Source organism: Symphalangus syndactylus, chromosome 9, assembly GCF_028878055.3.
Source record: "Symphalangus syndactylus isolate Jambi chromosome 9, NHGRI_mSymSyn1-v2.1_pri, whole genome shotgun sequence".
NCBI classification, from domain to species: domain Eukaryota; kingdom Metazoa; phylum Chordata; class Mammalia; order Primates; family Hylobatidae; genus Symphalangus; species Symphalangus syndactylus.
The window spans coordinates 54,130,135-54,148,677 of record NC_072431.2 but is presented as its reverse complement, the minus strand read 5'-3'; the positions used below and the strand labels follow the sequence as shown (position 1 = coordinate 54,148,677).

The following is an 18,543-nucleotide window of genomic DNA, read 5'->3' as shown; positions in this document are numbered from 1 at the left end:
ACTAAGACACAAAGTTATAAGGAGAACGCCATCCTTCTCAAGGGCTGTATGAAGGCTTTGACGCCGGGCTGCCAGCGGCAGATGAACAAGGAGTGTGGTGGGAGGGGCCCTCGGTGACGGCACCACCCCTGTCACCAGCAAATGACCAACGGGGATGATTTGGGCACGAAAAGGAGAAGGGGCCGATGGCTCTACCGCCAGCTGCGGCTCCATTCCCTGTGGGCTGAGACCACCTCAAGCACACGCCCATGGGCCCTGGGCTGTCTGTGCTGCCTGCACCGGGTCCCTATGGCCCAATCCTGGGTCACTAGGTGCATCACGGCGCCGGGTGGGCTCAGACCTTGGGGCTGTCTCCTCCAGACGTGTCCGCCTGCTGCTCCGATGCGGCCTTTGCTGCAAACTCTGCTGCCAGCTGCAGGTCCGAGGTCACGTTCTGCACAAAGCGGTAACTGGAGGAGCCGGCACCACGTGGACTGGCTGGACAGGAGTTGGGGACGCTGAGGACAGAGGACACTGTCAGTTCATGGCTCTGAAAAGGGGGCCCCTGTGGGGCACAGGGCTTCAGGACCTACCCGGAGGGTGGGGCTGTGGGGAAGAAGCTCACACTTTCCAATTGTAAGTGCCATCGCGCTGCCCGGCCAAGGGACAAGACGCCGGAAACAGCAGGCAAGTTTCCTTCCAGTGGTGACTTCTGGTGGGGGTCTGAGAGCACCGCGGGCCCTCCTCCCGCCATTATGCAGGGCCCAGGGCAGCACCTGGTCAGGCAGCTCTGTGGGGCCCCTCCTCAGGTCCCCCCCCACACACCCCTACAGGACATGCACCCTACAGGATGTGCACCCCGGGCAGGTAGCCTCCGTGGGCTGCTGGCTCCTGCACAGGTGTCCACAAGGTGGCGCTGTGGGAAAAAGCTCGGGCCCAAGACAACGCCGTGCGGTCACAGAGGCAGATGCTGGAAAGAGGCTGTGGAGGTGCCATAGCCCCGCAGGATGAAGGCGTGGCAGGTGGCTCTCCTGGAGACACTGCCCTCGGGAAGAGACGACCCCTGTGGTTTTGCCCTGAGCCGCTGAGATGCCCCTGCCCTCATCCCCTCTCCCTCCCAGGCTGGAGCAACCACAGATGGCTGGGAGTGACCGACACCCCCGGGCTGCAGGTGAGGCTCCAGGTTGAGGCCGGGACCATGGGCAGGAGGCTGAGTCCGTCCGGCTGAGGGGTGTGCCCTGGCCTGCTTCCCTAACTCACTCAGGCAGGCTTCAGTTAGCAAACCACGGCGATGTTTTGCTTCTGAAAATGATCTCTATTAGAGGTATTCAGAGAAAGCCAATGAGGACACGAAGAGTGGGTGCAGAACCTCCCGAGAGAAAGAGATCCCACTGTCCTGAGCTCATGGGCACCCACCTGGCCCCGTCCTGAGATGGACCCTGCCCACCTGTGATGCTGACATCCCCCCCTCAGCCAACTTAGAGCCCCCATGGCGGGCAGGACGCTCCCTGCTGCACTGCCCTGCAGGCCACCCAGAATCATCCAGAAGGTCCATTCTCCTCCTCCCACCTTGCTGCCCCTTCCTCTGCCTGGAACATCCTTCCCCAACTGTCCAGGCACAAGACTCCCAGATCTCCAAAACTTAGGTTAAGTAGGAGCCCCCTTGGGTGCAGGTGGAGCTCAAGAAACATTTTTTGGATGGAGCAGGGGGATGAATGAAAAAAATCCTGTAGCTGAGAAAAACCTGACAGCTGACATTAATGATCAGTTCAGGTCTGGGACATTTTCAGGAAGGACTCAGTGTCACTCACACGGAACGTTAAGGACTCTGATGTGGAATTCCCGTTCTCTCTTCCAACAGACTCCCCAAATACGGCAGAGATAGGTAAGTTCCGCATGTGTCGAAACTTAAATGAACACCCACAAATGGCTCAATCGAGGTAGGAAACAGTCAAAAGGAAACTTTTTCTGAATTTAGTTCTGAATCCAAAAGACAAAACCCAAGCTTACAAGTAAGATGAGAAGGGGAGAGAAAGGTTTTGACTGATAAGAGCACACAGCCCCCAAAATCGGCTTTGTCAAAGGCCTCTGGGAACCAAACACCTCCCTGCTGAGGCAGGTTGGCCTCGTGGCCAGAGGGGCTGCAGACGACGGGGCCAGCATGCACCTGTGCACTGGGTCCCAGACCCAAAGCCACTGGACGTCCCCCTTGGGCTCAGCAGGAAGAACTGAAATGTCAGGACTTGCTGGGGACCACTGAGCTGAGGTGTCACTCTGATCTCTGGCCACAGGCTGGAGAATGGCCACTCAGCTCGGAAAATCTTGTCTGAGGCCCATGAGGTGGCAAGCGGGCTCCTGGATCCTTCCTGAGGACCAGTGAGGGGCACCCCCGCCGCCCCGCACTCCACAACAAACAGTGATGGCCCAGCACGTGTGGCAGGGACCTGCTCCTGTTCCCAGCAGTTATTTTGCAAAAGAACATGGAAAATTCATGTCTGCCAGGTGCAGTGGCTCATGCCTGTAGACCCAGCAATTAGGGAGGCCAAGGCGGGAGGATCGCTTGAGCCCAGATGGTTGAAACTAGCCTGGGCAACATAGTGACACCCCCATCTCTACAAAAAAATTAAAATTAGTCAGGTGTGGTGGTGTGCACCTGTAGTCTCAGCTACTCAGGAGGCTGAGGCAGGAGGATTGCTTGAGCCCAGGAGTTTGAGGCTACAGTGAGCTATAATTGTGCCACTGCACTCTGGCAGAGCAAGACCCTGTCTCTAAAAATAAATAAACAAACAAATAAAGTTTTAACATTTTAAAAATTAGCTGGTAGTGTACACCTGCAGTTCCAGCTATTCAGGAGGCTGAGGCAGGAAGATGGCTTGAGCCTGGGAGGTCGAGGCTGCAGTGAGCTGTGATCAAACCATTGCACTCTAGCCTGGGCAACAGAGTGAGACCTTATCTCAAAAAACAAACAAAAAATCTCATGGAGTAAAACCCACAGGAAAGGTTGTCATTCCCCAGAGAATGATTTCAAGTGGAAATAAAAAAAGGTTGGCGAAGCCTGGCTCAAACACGGGGGACAGGGGAGGGTGGTTTCTCCACCACTTTCCCCAACACTGGACCTGGCCTGGGCTGCCGGATCCTGGTGTCACTCCAGCTGGGACAGGTACGACGCCACAGCTTCTGAGGTTTTCCAGCCATCTGGGCTGAGGGACCACATGTGTTTGTTCACATGGCTCCTCCAGCCCTTGGAGCAGCCCGTCTCTCAAAAAGCCCCATTCAGCTGTCCCCCGCAGGCGGGCCTCGGCCACGGGGCTGTGCCTGGTACCAGGCTCCTGATACCAAGGTCCCCGATACCAGGCCTACAGCTGAGGGAGGCGGGAAGCAGAGGCTGCAAGAGCCTCACAGCCGCTAAGGGCTGTAAAGTGCTCTGGGGGAAGACAGGTCCGAGGGTGCCTGGCTGGGGTGGGATGGGACACCCAGCTCCAAAGCCAGGGGCCTTGGAGCCGTCTGGAAAACTAATCAAGACATCCCGTGTCTGATGCTGGGAGTCCACGGAAACATTCCCTTAGCAATCTAAAGAAAATGCTGGGCCAGGCACGGTGGCTCACGCTTGTAATCCCAGCACTTTGGGAGGCCAATGAGGATGGATCACGAGGTCAGGAGATTGAGACCATCCTGGCTAACACAGTGAAACCCCATCTCTACTAAAAAAAAAAAATACAAAAAATTAGCCGGGCGTGGTGGCAGGTGCCTGTAGTCCCAGCTACTTGGGAGGCTGAGGCACGAGAATGGTGTGAACCTGGGAGGTGGAGTTTGCAGTGAGTCGAGATTGTGCCACTGCACTGCAGCACGGGTGACAGAACAAGACTCCGTCTCAAAAAAATAAATAAATAAATAAATGCTGAAGGCCAGGCACGGTGGCTCACACCTGTAATCCCAGCACTTTGGGGGCGCTGAGGCGGGCAGATCACCTAAGGTCAGGAGTTCGAGACCAGCCTGGCTGATTTAAAGAAATCCCGTCTCTACTAAAAATGCAAAATCAGCCGGACATGGTGGTGCATGCCTGTAATCCCAGCTACTCGGGAGGCTGAGGAAGGAGAATCGCTTGAACCTGGGAGGCAGAGGTTGCAATGAGCCGAGATTGTGCCATTGTACTCCAGCCTGGGCAACAAGAGTGAAACTCTGTCTCAAAAAAAAAAAAAAAAAAAAAAAAAAAGATGGGAGGCTGGGGAGGGCGGATCGCGAGGTCAGGAGATCGAGACCACCCTGGCTAACACGGTGAAACCCCGTCTCTACTAAAAAATACAAAAAACAATTAGCTGGGCATGGTGGCAGGTGCCTGTAGTCCCAGCTACTTGGGAGGCTGAAGCAGGAGAATGGCGTGAACCCAGGAGGTGGAGCTTGCAGTGAGCTGAGATCGTGCCACTGCACTCCAGCCTGGGTGACAGAGCGAGATTCTGTCTCAAAAAAAAAAAAAATGCTGAAAATGACGGCATACACATGCACACGTTTCTTCCTGCAGGAATGAGAGAGAGCAGGAAGCTCAGGGGACCCCAATGCTCCCCGACAGGGACCCCCCAGCTCAATTCCAGGAAACAGGGAATCACTCCTTCTGGGGTAAGTACCCCAGGCCTCGGTCAGGCCCCCCCAGTCCCTAGCTGCCTGGATGTGGGACGCAGAGGCTGGACAGCAACAGCCCACAGACGTCACTGGAATCAAACGCCTGTGTCCCCCAATTGGAAGCTGAGAGTGGGAAGAAGCACAGTAAGCAGCTCAACCCTAGGCCCCGATTTTGCTTCCTTTATATGGAGGACAATTCCCAAGTCACATTTCCGCCTCAGGTGAGAGAGATGGAGGATTCTGAGTGAGGGGCTCCCGGAGCTGTGCTCGCAGGGACAACCCCGTGCTGGCCCACCCCGGGCAGCCTCCACCACATCCAGAGTTCGGGCCTAGAAGGCGCCCCTGGGATCACCCAGGACATGCCAGTGCAGGGAGACTGGAGAGGGAAGGATGGGCTGTGGGACACACGGGTCGCTGGGTCGCGTTATGATGAGAAGTCACGCCGAGAAAGGCAAATCCAACAACAGACCTAAAGCCACCTCTGGAGCCGCCAGCTGGGCTCTGTCCCCAGAGCCGAAGACGAGCCTTCCCCAGGGCACAGGGCTGCAGTCCTTCCAGTCCACACTCAACGCCCTTGGCTCTGTGCTGAGGCAAAGAAGGCCACCCTGAGAGGCCTGGGGTTGGGACGGTTAACACTTCCGGCAGGCCTAGAGAGGGCAGAGCTCTGTCAGAAGGGACCTGATCCCTCCTGAAGCCCTAGAGACACAGATGGGACCCGCCTGGAGGGGCTGGAGGAAGGGGCTGGGACGCAGCCTTGTGGGCAGTGGAGGGGCGAGAAGGCTGTGGGGGTCTGCGGTGTCCTTTGTGTCCCAAGGCGGCACCTGAAGCCTCCTGGGGGAACCTCCCTGCAGAGGAGGACACTTGGGGTCCCTGCCCCAGCCCCTCCTCCAACACCAGCTGCTCTAAGAGGGTTTTTAGGACCTTGCTGTTAAACACAACAGCCAAGGCACATCTGTGGTTTGAGTAAGCTTCTACCAGGTGGGACATGGTGCAAAACAGAAGAGAAGAGGGACCCAGGGAAGCCTACGGGAGCCCGGGAGGAGACGAGACATAGTTCCCATCCCGAGGGAGGTATAATGATGCCGTCTCCGTAAGACAATAAAAACGGCATGCAAAGCACACCTGCCGAGCAAGAACATGCTCTTCAAATTAAAAAATGAGAATTCAAAAGAGGAGAAATACAAATCCAAGAAAGGGTGGAAGGAGAGACTGGAGAAAATCTCTCAGAAAGTAGAGAGAGAAAGGAAAGGAGAGGCATGACAGACTCAGCTCAGAGGCCCGCCAGGCACAGCCAGTCCCAGAAGCGTGGACAGTAACCTGGGGGTCCAGGCGAGGTGGCTCACACCTGTAATCCCAGCGCTTTGGGAGGCTGAGGTGGGCAGATAACTTGAGCACAGGAGTTCAAGACCAGCCTGGGCAACGTGGGGAGACCTCACCTCTAAAAAAAATACAAAAATTAGCCGGGCATGGTGGTGCACACCTGTAGTCCCTACTCCTCGGGAGGCTGAGGCAGGAGGCTCGCTTGAGCCCAGAAGTACCAGCCTGGGCAACAAAGTGAGACCCTGTCTCTTAAGTAAATAAATGAAAAGTCTCTCTTCTGTGCTCTTTCCCAGGAAGCAACTGGAGGATGGACTCTAGTAAAACAAAAGAACAAATCAGGAAAGAGGAAGACGTGGGAATCAGGAAACAGCCTTCTCTCCACCACCACCTCCTGAGGGAATTCCCAGGATGGTAGAGAAGATGATCCTGTGGTCAGAGGGGCCCCAGAGGAAGGCCTTCACAGTAAAGGGAGAAGAGGCCATTATTACCTCCAAGAGCAGGGGGAATGTGGCGGAAATAAGCCAAAAGTACAAGGAAGGAAATGGCTAAGCGTTACAATCACTACACAGTTCTAATACAGAAAACGCTAATGCAAGGTAAACCAAACATGATGATGTAACTTTACTGGGATGGGGAGGGGGGAAGCTAAATCCTTAATTTCCATATAGGAAGCTCATGTGTAATACCTAAAATGGAAAAACCAAGAGACGGTCACGTACGAATACAACTCAGAGACACAGAGGTGAGAAGGGCTCAGCTCTGGGGAGTGTCGTGTGGGGGGATTTTCACTTTCTGAAATGTTTGCATTTTGTAAGATGCATATAGATAGATAGTCTCTTTGTAATCTGAAAAAGAAAAAATAAATAGGGAAAGAAAATTTTCAGAGGCGAATTTCTTAGAATGATCTTAAAGAATGTCTCCTTTAAGATAAATCTGACATTGTAAAATGCTGGGAAGCTATTTTTAAAAATTAACTAGTGGATCACTCCTGTAGTCACGGCTGAGGTGGGAAGATCACTTGAGTCCAGGTGGTCGAGGCTGCAGCGAGCCGTGACCGCACCACTGCACTCCAGCCTGGGTGTCAGAACAAGACCCTGCTTCAAAACAAAACAAAAACAACGAAGACAACAACAACAACAAAAACAGGCCCACGCTTGTAATCTTGGCACTTTGGGAGGTCAAGGTGGGAAGACTGCTTGAGGCCAAGAGTTCAAGACCAGCCTGGGCAAGACACCATCTCAACAAAAATAAAAAATGAGCTGGGTGTGTGTGGTGGTGGGTGCCTGTAGTCCTACCTACTCAGGAGGCTGAAGTGGGAGGATCGCTTGAGCCCGGGAGGTTGAGGTTGCAGTGAGCTGTGACTGTGCCACTGCACTCTAGCCTGGGCAATAGGTGAGACCCTGTCTCAAAAAACAAACAAACAAAAACAAAATCAATCCCCCAAACCCAAATTGGAACCACCATTAAAAATAATAATTTAAAAAATAAAATTAACTTGTTTCTGAAGTGCACTTTGCCCTGGTGAGAATAACCAGCACGGTGGCCTGAACAGGAGCTGCTCTCATGTGAGGCATAGACCTCACAGAGCTGAGTGGGTGCTGGAGCAGAGAAGCGGCCCCGCAGCTAGGCAGGTTCCGGGGTCAGCTCCGTGTCTGCAGGCGCCTCCTACTTCCCCTGAGGCTCGTGGAACCTGGGAAGGGCTGTCCTCGTGCGCCACGTGCCTGCACAGAAGCCGTGCAATAGGCCTACTCCACACAAGCCGCTCGTCACCCGAGGTCAGGTTGACCTGAGAAGTGGGGCGCTAGGGTCCTCCCTGAGATTACAGGAAAGGCGGGGGTGGGGACGTCCTTTCAACAGATTCAGACAAACACAAGGACTTCCCTACCAAGCTTCATTCCGAACTCCCAACACTTGAGCACCAAAGTCGCCCCTCGAAGGGATCTAGGCAGGAGGGAAAAATAAAAGGAAGACAGAAAGTCCCAACCTTCCCATGTGGAGGAAGCAATAGTTACTTCCCCAGAGTTCTCAGCTGGGAAAAGACGTAAGAGGGTGTGGTGGGGTGGGGAGGGGCAGCAAGGCCTACAGGGACAGGGAAACAAGGGATGAGACACCCTCATTGGATTTGCAAATGCTGGCACAGCCAGCCCGGATCAGCCAGGCAGGATTCCCGCTAGGGGTGACTCGCACATTCGCGCCACAATCCTCCTGCAGCCCTGCTGAAAACACAGGGAAGGCTGCAGCCACAAACTTATGTTTTTTAATTATTATTTTTCTGAGACAGGGTGTTGCTCTGTTGCCCAGGTTGGAGTGCAGTGGTGACATCATAGCTTGCTGCAGCCTCCAACTGCTGGGCTCAAGCGATCCTCCTGCCTCAGCCTCCTGAGTAGCTGGGTCTACAGGCGTGAGCCACTGCACCTGGCTAATTAAAAAAATTTTTTTTTTTTTTTTTTTTTAGAGATGGGGTCTCACTATGTTGCCCAGGCTTGTCTGGAACTCCTGGCCTCAAGCAATCCTCCTGCCTCAGCTTCCCAAAGTGCTGGGATTCCAGGCATGAGCCACCACGCCCAGCCAACCAGAAACTTTGAAACAGATGAATCACCCTATAGGAAGGAACCAAAGCTTGGCAGAAAAAGCAGAGTTATTTCTAATGTAGATCCAATAACCTCCTAACTCAAAAGACCTCTAACTTTACAAAACGACATAAACCAAGTTAGGACTGAATGTTATCTAGCAATGAGACAGAACTGTGTTTAAAGATCATGATCACAAGGGAAAGATTTTGAAGTCAGTTGCTGCATTTTTACTGTATATTTACACACTGCTGACCTTTGCTGAATTGTACGAGTTACTTTCATTTTTGATCTCCACGTTGGAGAAATCAGGAGAAGCCTTAAGAGGAACAGCTCCTGAAGTCTTGCCCTCATGAGCAAAAACAGTCACTCTCTGTGCAATGCCCTTTCACTGAATTTCAGCAGTTTTCTTAAAACTACCTCTAAGGAACACTTTTTAGACTGGTGTCTGTTTGGTGGAACCTAGAAAATGATTAACTACTTTAATTCTTTCATTAAATACTTTAATTCCTTCCTAAAAACACTTTTTTTTTTTTTTTTTTTGAGATGGAGTCTTGCTCTGCCGCCCAGTCTGGAGCGCAGTGGTGCAATCTTGGTTCACCGCAACCTCTGCCTCCTAGGTTCAAGCAATTCTCCTGCCTCAGCCTCCCGAGTATCTTGGATTACACGCCTGGCTAATTTTTGTATTTTTAGTAGAGACGGGGTTTCACAATGTCGAGCAGGCTGGTCTCGATCTCCTGACCTCAGGTGATCCGCCTGCCTCAGCCTCCCAAAGTGCTGGGATTACAGGCCTGAGCCACCGCGTGCCTGGCCTGTAAAAACCCTTTTTTGCAAAAAGGAAAGAAAAGGTCAAACTGCTGCTAAAGATAGCAGAATTTATTTCAAAGAGAGTTCATTCATTTTCTGGGTGGAGTACTTCAGGGCAGAAAAAAATAAATCAGAAAAACACACACACACACACACATACACACACACAAAACCACACACCCACACCCATACCCACCCACCCTGGGAAAAGGAGCGAGGGCCTGCGAGAGCAAAGCAAGAGAAACGGAAAGGAAGGACGGAGGGTGGGGCGGGGGGCAGGGGCAGGGGCAGCTGATCAGGGAGGCTCCCCCAGGAAAAAGCCGCTCCCAAGCCACTCCCGACTCCTGGGAATGAGGGGCTCTGGGCGAGCCCGGCCTACACCGAGGCAGCCACTCCACGGCCAATGAGGACTGGCGAGGCGAATGCACACCAAATTAGGAAGGCAGGCACCGCGGGGGCGGGGCGGCACCGGGAGGGGACAGCCTTGCAGGCAGCCAGCTCTTCTGGCCTGGCCCCGCTCCCACCTCCCGATCTGTTAGGGAGCGCAGCCAGAGAGGAGGAGAGTGGGGAGGTGGCAGGGAAGGGCAGGGAGTGTTTGTAAACACGCCGGCTCCACCCTACAGCAGAAACTCAAACTGAGAAGTATCTTGGCAGGCAAAACCTCAAGGGCCTCTGAGGTTTCTAAACACTCAATTGAATTCCACGGTGCTAAGATAAACGGATGTAAACAGAGAGGCTTTTATTGTAACAATGGAAGGCCAAAAAGCCAGACAGCCAGTCCCTAACTTACTACTTTCTCTGCACAGAATTCTCCCTAACAAGAATCCGGTCTTTGCACAGGGCGGTTTCAAAGAACAGGACTGGGCGGAAGGAGGGGAACGGGGTGGCCCTCCACCTTCCCGGCTCCCGCAGCAACAGCAGGGCGGGTGCAGGCCCAGGGAGCTGCTCGCACCCTCTGACGGGGACTCGTGGTCACAGGAGGCCGCCACCCAGCTTCTCAGAACAGCTCCAGCCGCAAGAGCTTCAGGTGCTCAGTACATAATTTCTTTACTCCCAGCTATAAAAAAGAATGAAATCTTGGCCTGGGCAGCAACGCGATGGAGCTGGAGGCCCTTGTCCCAAGTGAACTAACTCAGAAACAATAGCGCACAGCGCCTGCTCTTGCTCAGGAGCAGTGGCTGAACTGTGGGTACCCAGAACAGGAAGATCGAAACAACAAGAAACTGGGACTCCAAAGTGGGGAGGCGGGAGAGGGCGAGGGGTGAAAGATGACCTACGGGGTACACGGTTCACCCTTTGGGTAATGGGAACCCTAGAAGCGCAATACCCACCATTATGTAATATTCCTATGTCACAAACATGCACGTGTATCCCCGAAGCTAAGATAAAATAAAAATAAACAGTATTTTCCCTGCCGTAATTTAAAACACAGGTGTCACTTATCAACTCCTTCGCAAACCATGACCTCTCTTGTAATACAAAAGCGACTTTACTATGCAAATTTGGATTAACACTGGGAAATCGTTTTATTTTTTTAAGCTCCCTCCCGAAGCAAACCAAAACATTTTTCTTTCAATACGGTGAAACCCCATCTCTACTAAAAATACACAAAAATTAGCCAGGCGTGGTGGCGTGTGCCTGTAATCCCACCTCCTCTCGAGGCTGAGACGGGAATTGCTTGAACCAGGGAGGTGGAGGTTGTAGTGAGCCGAGATCACAAGATCACGCCACTGCACTCCAGCCTGGGCAACAGAGCGAGACTCTGTCTCAAAAAAAAAAGCTTCTGTTTAGCTGGATTACAACCTGCTGATTAATAACCCACTGCCAGGCTAAGGTGGGGGCGCTGGCCTAACCTTTCCTCAGGAGCCCCGGATCGCTGCCTGGTCTGCTTCTCTCTGGACCTGAGGCCTTTGCTGCCCACTCCAAAAGCAGCAGGACCAGCCTCTTCTGGTGTGAGCTTCCACTAGCACGTGAGCTGGTCCTGGCCACCGTTTCTACAGCGCCTTTAAAGTGGTACTAGGTAAAGACTTAAGTACATATACTGTGCTCCACTGCTTTCTTCAGATGCAATTCCCATAACATACAATTCACCATTTATTTATTTACTTAGAAATGGAGTCTCGCTCTGTCACCCAGGCTGGAGTGCAGTCACGTGATCTCAGCTCAATGCAACCTTCACCTCCTGGGTTCAAGCCAGTCTCCTGCCTCAGCCTCCTGAGTAGCTGGGATTACAGGCATGTGGCACCATGCCTGGCTGATTTTTGTATTTTTAGTAGAGACAGGGTTTCACCATGTTGCCTAGGCTGATCTCGAACTCCTGGCTTCAAGTGATCCACCTGCCTTGGCCTCCCAGAGCGCTGGGATTACCGGTGTGAGTCACCATGCCCGGCCAGTTCACTCTTTAAAGTGACTTTTAGGATATTCACAAAATTGAATAACCATCACCACTATCTACTTCTAGAACATTCTCTCATAAAGCTGTATGGACTAAATAAAATACTGCATGTGCACTGCTCAGCACAGGGCCAGGCCGGCACACACCAGGCTTTCAGTCACTTAGGATTCACCATCATCATCATCTCAGAGGGTCATGACGTCACAGCACTGGCTCCACAGGCGGGAACTGGGCCCGGGAAGGTGGGGGGCTGAAGTGACCGCACAGAGTCACACAAGTGACCATGCCCAGCCTGAGCCTGGGGCCTCGCCTTTCCGCAGCAACACTGTCCCTGAACTTCTCTTTCCATGAGAGACACTCCCACCCACTGGCTCTGGAAAAAGGAGGCCGACTCCAAGCAACTCAAATGGAGATGATTCCCACCTTGTAACTTGTGGGAGGCCACTGGTAACTTGTTGGCAAAGCAGGGTAGAGGAGCCGTGCCCCTGATGGCTGCGTTCCAAGAGAAGCCAGTGTGTAATTCTAACCGTGGACCCTGAAAAGGTGCAGGTCACGTACGGGCTGGATGTGTTGGCTCACACCTGTAACCCCAGCACTTTGGGAGGTGGAGGAGGGAGGATCTCTTGAGCCCAGGGGTTCCAGACCAGCCTGGGCAACATAGCAAGACCCTGTCTCTACAAAAGGTAAGAAAATTAACTGGGTGTGGTGGTGCATGCCTGTGGTCCCAGCAACTTGGGAGGCTGAGGTGGGGAGACCGCTTGAGCCCAGGAGTTGGAGGCTGCAGCAAGCTATGATTTCACCACTGCACTCTAGCCTGGACGACAGAGTGAGATGCTGTCTCTGAAAAACAAACAAAAGCCCTTTTTACTCCTACAGCTGCAAGAGGAAAAAAAGAAAGAAGCAAGGCAAGGTGCAGCCGGGGTTCAGCAGAGTGCGCAGATCAGCAGGGAGGAACTGACGTGACCGGCCTGGGATTGCCACGGCGCTTGCTCCAACAGACCAGCGTGCCCAGAATGTGCTTCACAGATGTCCCCGAGGGCCCCTGAGCCCCTTTCAGGGTGTATGTGAGGTCAACACCATGTTCACAACAGCCCTAAGATGTGATCTGCTTTTTCCACTGGGGTGACCTTTGCTGGTGACGCACAAACGACGCAGAAACTGCTGGTGCGGAGGAGCCACAGCACCAGCACCAAACCACGCGCAGCCACGCATCTTCAGGGCCACAGACGCGCAGTTGGGAGAGAAAAGCCAGCCACGTTTAGAAATGTCCGCAATGAAGAGGTAAATCATTAAAGAATGTATGAACCCTCCAGCCTCAAGTACACGTCTGTTTTTGCATCCCTGTATGACAGGACCAGGGCCAGGGCTGTGTGCCATGCATCCAGGCTGTCGCCTGAGGTTCGTGTGTGACTCAGTCCAGGGCTCACCAGCACTCCCTACACAGAGCTCTGTTTATACTTTTCACTCTGCAACCCCTACTCAGGGGCTCATCATTGTGTAACATGCCAGAGATGAGGAAGTTTGAGGGCTTTCTTCAAAATCTAGATTAATTTCTAAAAGGTCATAGAGAATTTTCACAAATGAAGCTTAAAGAAACAAAGTTCACCAAATCCTGGTGGACAAATATTACTTTAAAACATTTTCGCCTTCCTTCCTTCTTTCCCTCCCTCCCTCCCTCCCTCCCTCCCTCCCTCCCTCCCTCCCTCCCTCCCTCCCTCCCTCCCTCCTTCCTTTCTTTCTTTCTTTCTTTCTTCTTTTCCCTCTCGGGCCCAGGTTGCAATCTACTCGGCTTCCTGCTGCCCGCGCCGCGGACTCCCTGGGTCTGCTGGCGCGCGCCACCGCTGCCTGCCTTTTCTCCTTTCGCTGCAGGCACGCGTTCGCCATCTTGGCCTCGCTGGTCGCCAGCTCCTCACGCCGAGTGCTCTGCCCGCCTCAGCCTCCCGAGCTACTGGAACTACAGACGGAGTCTCGCTCACCCAGTGCTCGGTGTTGCCCAGGCTGGAGTGCGGTGGCGTGGTCTGGCCTCGCGGCAGCCTCCGCCCCCCGGCCGCCTGCCTTGGCCTACCAGGGTGCTGGGATTGCAGCCCCTGCCCGGCCGCCGCCCCATCTGGGAGGTGGGGAGCGCCTCTGCCCGGCCGCCCCGTCTGGGAAGTGAGGAGCGCCTCTGCCCGGCCACCCACCGTCTGGGAAGTGAGGAGCGCCTCTGCCCGGCCACCCACCGTCTGGGAAGTGAGGAGCGCCTCTGCCCGGCCACCCACCGTCTGGGAAGTGAGGAGCGCCTCTGCCCGGCCACCCACCGTCTGGGAAGTGAGGAGCGCCTCTGCCCGGCCACCCACCGTCTGGGAAGTGAGGAGCGCCTCTGCCCGGCCACCCACCGTCTGGGAAGTGAGGAGCGCCTCTGCCCGGCCACCCACCGTCTGGGAAGTGAGGAGCGCCTCTGCCCGGCCACCCACCGTCTGGGAAGTGAGGAGCGCCTCTGCCCGGCCACCCACCGTCTGGGAAGTGAGGAGCGCCTCTGCCCGGCCGCCCCGTCCGGGAGGAAGTGAGGAGCGCCTCTGCCCGGCCGCCCCGTCCGGGAAGAAGTGAGGAGCGCCTCTGCCCGGCCGCCCCGTCCGGGAAGAAGTGAGGAGCGCCTCTGCCCGGCCGCCCCGTCCGGGAAGAAGTGAGGAGCGCCTCTGCCCGGCCGCCCCGTCCAGGAAGAAGTGAGGAGCGCCTCTGCCCGGCCGCCCCGTCTGGGAAGTGAGGAGTGCCTCTGCCTGGCCACCCACCGTCTGGGAAGTGAGGAGCGCCTCTGCCCGGCCACCCACCGTCTGGGAAGTGAAGAGCGCCTCTGCCCGGCCACCCACCGTCTGGGAAGTGAGGAGCGCCTCTGCCCGGCCACCCATCGTCTGGGAAGTGAGGAGCGCCTCTGCCCGGCCACCCATCGTCTGGGAAGTGAGGAGCGCCTCTGCCCGGCCGCCCTGTCCGGGAAGAAATGAGGAGCGCCTCTGCCCGGGCGCCCCGTCTGGGAAGAAGTGAGGAGCGCCTCTGCCCGGCCGCCCACTGTCTGGGAAGTGAGGAGCGCCTCTGCCCGGCCGCCCCGTCTGGGAAGTGAGGAGCGCCTCTGCCCGGCCACCCATCGTCTGGGAGGTGAGCAGCGCCTCTGCCCAGCCACCCATCGTCTGGGAGGTGAGGAGCGCCTCTGCCCGGCCGCCCCGTCCGGGAAGAAGTGAGGAGCGCCTCTGCCCGGCCGCCCCGTCCGGGAAGAAGTGAGGAGCGCCTCTGCCCGGCCGCCCCGTCCGGGAAGAAGTGAGGAGCGCCTCTGCCCGGCCGCCCCGTCCGGGAAGAAGTGAGGAGCGCCTCTGCCCGGCCGCCCCGTCCGGGAAGAAGTGAGGAGCGCCTCTGCCCGGCCGCCCCGTCCGGGAAGAAGTGAGGAGCGCCTCTGCCCGGCCGCCCCGTCCGGGAAGAAGTGAGGAGCGCCTCTGCCCGGCCGCCCCGTCCGGGAAGAAGTGAGGAGCGCCTCTGCCCGGCCGCCCCGTCCGGGAAGAAGTGAGGAGCGCCTCTGCCCGGCCGCCCCGTCCGGGAAGAAGTGAGGAGCGCCTCTGCCCGGCCGCCCCGTCCGGGAAGAAGTGAGGAGCGCCTCTGCCCGGCCACCCATCGTCTGGGAGGTGAGGAGCGCCTCTGCCCGGCCACCCATCGTCTGGGAAGTGAGGAGCGCCTCTGCCCGGCCACCCATCGTCTGGGAAGTGAGGAGCGCCTCTGCCCGGCCGCCCATCGTCTGGGAAGTGAGGAGCGCCTCTGCCCGGCTGCCCCATCTGGGAAGTGAGGAGTGCCTCTGCCCGGCCACCCATCGTCTGGGAGGTGAGGAGCGCCTCTGCCCGGCCGCCCATCGTCTGGGAAGTGAGGAGCGCCTCTGCCCGGCTGCCCCATCTGGGAAGTGAGGAGTGCCTCTGCCCGGCCACCCATCGTCTGGGAGGTGAGGAGCGCCTCTGCCCGGCCACCCATCGTCTGGGAAGTGAGGAGCGCCTCTGCCCGGCCACCCATCGTCTGGGAAGTGAGGAGCGCCTCTGCCCGGCCACCTATCGTCTGGGAAGAAGTGAGGAGCGTCTCTGCCTGGCCGCTCCATCTGGGAAGTGAGGAGCTCCTCTGCCCGGCCGCCCTGTGTCTGGGTACAAGTGAGGAGCTCCTCTGCCTGGCCGCTCCGTCTGGGAGGTCTACCACGGAGGCCAGAAGCAATGTGGGGGCTGGACGTGGTGGCTCACACCTGTGGTCCCGGCACTCTGGGGGGCGAGGCGGGTTGATCACTTCGGGCTAGGAGTTCGAGACCAGTCTGGCCAACTTGGCGAAACATGAAGAATACAACAGACAAACCAACCAACCAACTCAGTGACAACAAAACAGGTCTACCCTGGAGTCATACTCTAATTTTTTCTATTTTCTTCCCTTTCTGATCCTTTATCCCACTTTCTTTTTCTTCCTCCTCCTTCTCCCTCTTCTTTGTCAAATAGAGGATTGAGTTATTATCACTGATCCATATAAAGTCCCTCTCTCATTTATTTTAACTCCCACCCCCCATTTCTATTCCCCGACTTCCCATGTGCAACCTTCCTAATATGTTTGATACGCATCTTTTTGTTTGTATGTATTTTTAGAAAATGTTTATTGTTTTTGTATGCAAAAATTAATAAAAAAAAAAAGAGCTAAAACATTTTCAGCCGGGCGCAGTGGCTCATGCCTGTAATCCCGGCACTTTGGGAGGCTGAGGCGGGTAGATCATTTGAGGTTGGGAGTTCGAGACCAGCATGGCCAACATGGTGAAACCCCATCTCTACTAAAAATACAAAAAAATTAGCCAGGCGTGGTAGCAGGCGTCTGTCATCTCAGCTACTCGGGAGGCTGAGGCAGAAGAATCGCTTTAACCCGGGAGGTTGAGGTTGCAGTGAGCCGAGATTGCGCCACTGCACTCTAGCCTGGGTAACAGAGTGAAACTCCGTCTCAAAACAAACAAAACCATTTTCAGTATCCTTTAAAAAAGCAAACAAATAAAAAACAACAAAAAAACCTGTGCTTGCTTTAACAAGCCCTAATATATAAAACTTCCAGTGGGAAAAGTGATGGTCAGGCAGTGATTCTTCCCTTTGTAAGAGAATTCACAGAGATTTCAGCCGGGTCCGGGATGCACGTACAACACTTTCTGTATTTCCATGCACGTGCAGTTTTCCAGAGAGATTTGGAACCCGGTGCTGCGTACGACAGGCACACTCACATCATCTCCCTCTCTCCTGGGGGCCCAAGCACAGGCTGAGGGGCTGCTCACCTGATGGTGCCAGTCGGGGAGGGGACGGGGCTGACCATGCTCCGGAGGTCCGGCTCCGGGATGTGGATCTTCAGAGGGGAGATCTGTGGGTACAGCGGCCGAAGCGGGGAGGCCGGGGCCTCTTCTTTGTGGTAGAGCGACGTGAACTGGATCTTGATGGCCGTGCTGGGAAACCGGAAGGTACACCTGCAACGGGAGGAGGAGCGGGTGTGAGGTGCAGGAGGAGACTAGAGAAGACGCCAACACCCAGGGAAGGTGCGTGTTCGTGTGTCTAAGTAACCGGACCGTAAACTCTCAAACCTGGGCCCCAGAGAGCAGTTTTGATGCTTTTATCAGGACACTTAGGAACTGAGACTTACGCTTACTTGGACGTCACTTGTCTTTCTATTTTTTTATTTTATTTTTTGAGAGGGAGTCTCGCTCTGTCACCCAGGCTGGAGTGCAATCGTGCAATCTCAGCTTCCTGGGTTCAAGCAATTCTCCTGTCTCAGCCTCCTGAGTAGCTGGGATTACGAGCGCCCGCCACCATGCCCGGCTAATTTTTTGCATTTTTTTTTTTTTTTTTTTTGAGACGGAGTCTCGCTCTGTCACCCAGGCTGGAGTGCAGTGGTGCAATCTCAGCTCACTGCAAGCTCCGCCTCCCGGGTTCACACCATTCTCCTGCCTCAGCCTCCCGAGTAGCTGGGACTACAGGCGCCTGCCACCACGCCCGGCTAATTTTTTGTATGTTTAGTAGAGACGGGGTTTCACCGTGTTAGCCAGGATGGTCTCGATCTCCTGACCTCGTGATCTGCCCGCCTCAGCCTCCCAAAGTGCTGGGATTACAGGCGTGAGCCACCGTGCCTGGCCATTTTTTTGCATTTTTAGTAGAGACGGGGTTTCACCACGTTGGCCAGCCTGGTCTCGAACTCCTGACCTCAGGTGATCCGCCTGCCTCAGCCTCCCAAAGTGCTGGGATTACAGGCGAAAGCCACTGTGCCCAGCCGTCAGTTGTCTTTCTACCGTGCGTGAGAACAGAAGAGATATAAATATCCCTAGACAAGTGCTGCTGATGCCATCTCCCACGCAGGCTCCAGACAGACACGGCTACTTCCTGTCTGCTAGGGCAACTGCTGTGGCACCCAAGTGGGATCTGCCGCCTCTCAAAGGACACACTGGAAGACTGAAATAGCACGGCAGCCACCTATGCGGACGTTTTCAAGATGATTCCCTGCCACTGCCTAGAAGATCTGACAGAAGGAGCAATTCCACCCCTGCTCGGGCAGGCGGGAGTCGCAGAGAACGTGCATTATCCACCCAGAGCTTAAGGGACCGGCTTCACGATCACTTCTGGACTTAAAACCATGAGCCTCAGTTTTTCTACTAGAGACGACCAAGTGCAAACAAAGCCAGCCGCAAGCGTCAGAGTCAACACCAGTGTGCTGTGAACAGTATCCAAGGTTCATCTGGCTTGAAGAAACTGCCACCTTTTACAAAGCTGAGCATTACTTAAACAGCTCACCTTTCAATTTCTAAACTGATGAGGCGGCAACTATCAAGTTGCTAACTGTAGGACTCAG

The 18,543-nt window shown here is 55.1% G+C and overlaps 1 protein-coding gene across 1 annotated transcript in view; it reads right to left on the bottom strand.

Annotated features, from left to right (window-relative positions):
- FOXK1 (forkhead box K1) overlaps positions 1–18,543 on the bottom strand; it is an 88,645-nt gene that overhangs the window by 16,070 nt on the left and 54,032 nt on the right. Inside the window, exons 2-3 of the mRNA XM_055292211.2 lie at positions 16,985–17,170; positions 341–497 (exon numbers count right to left, since the gene is read on the bottom strand). Of these exons, the coding sequence (XP_055148186.1) occupies positions 341–497; positions 16,985–17,170 (343 nt within the window). The remainder of the gene's footprint in view (positions 1–340; positions 498–16,984; positions 17,171–18,543) is intronic.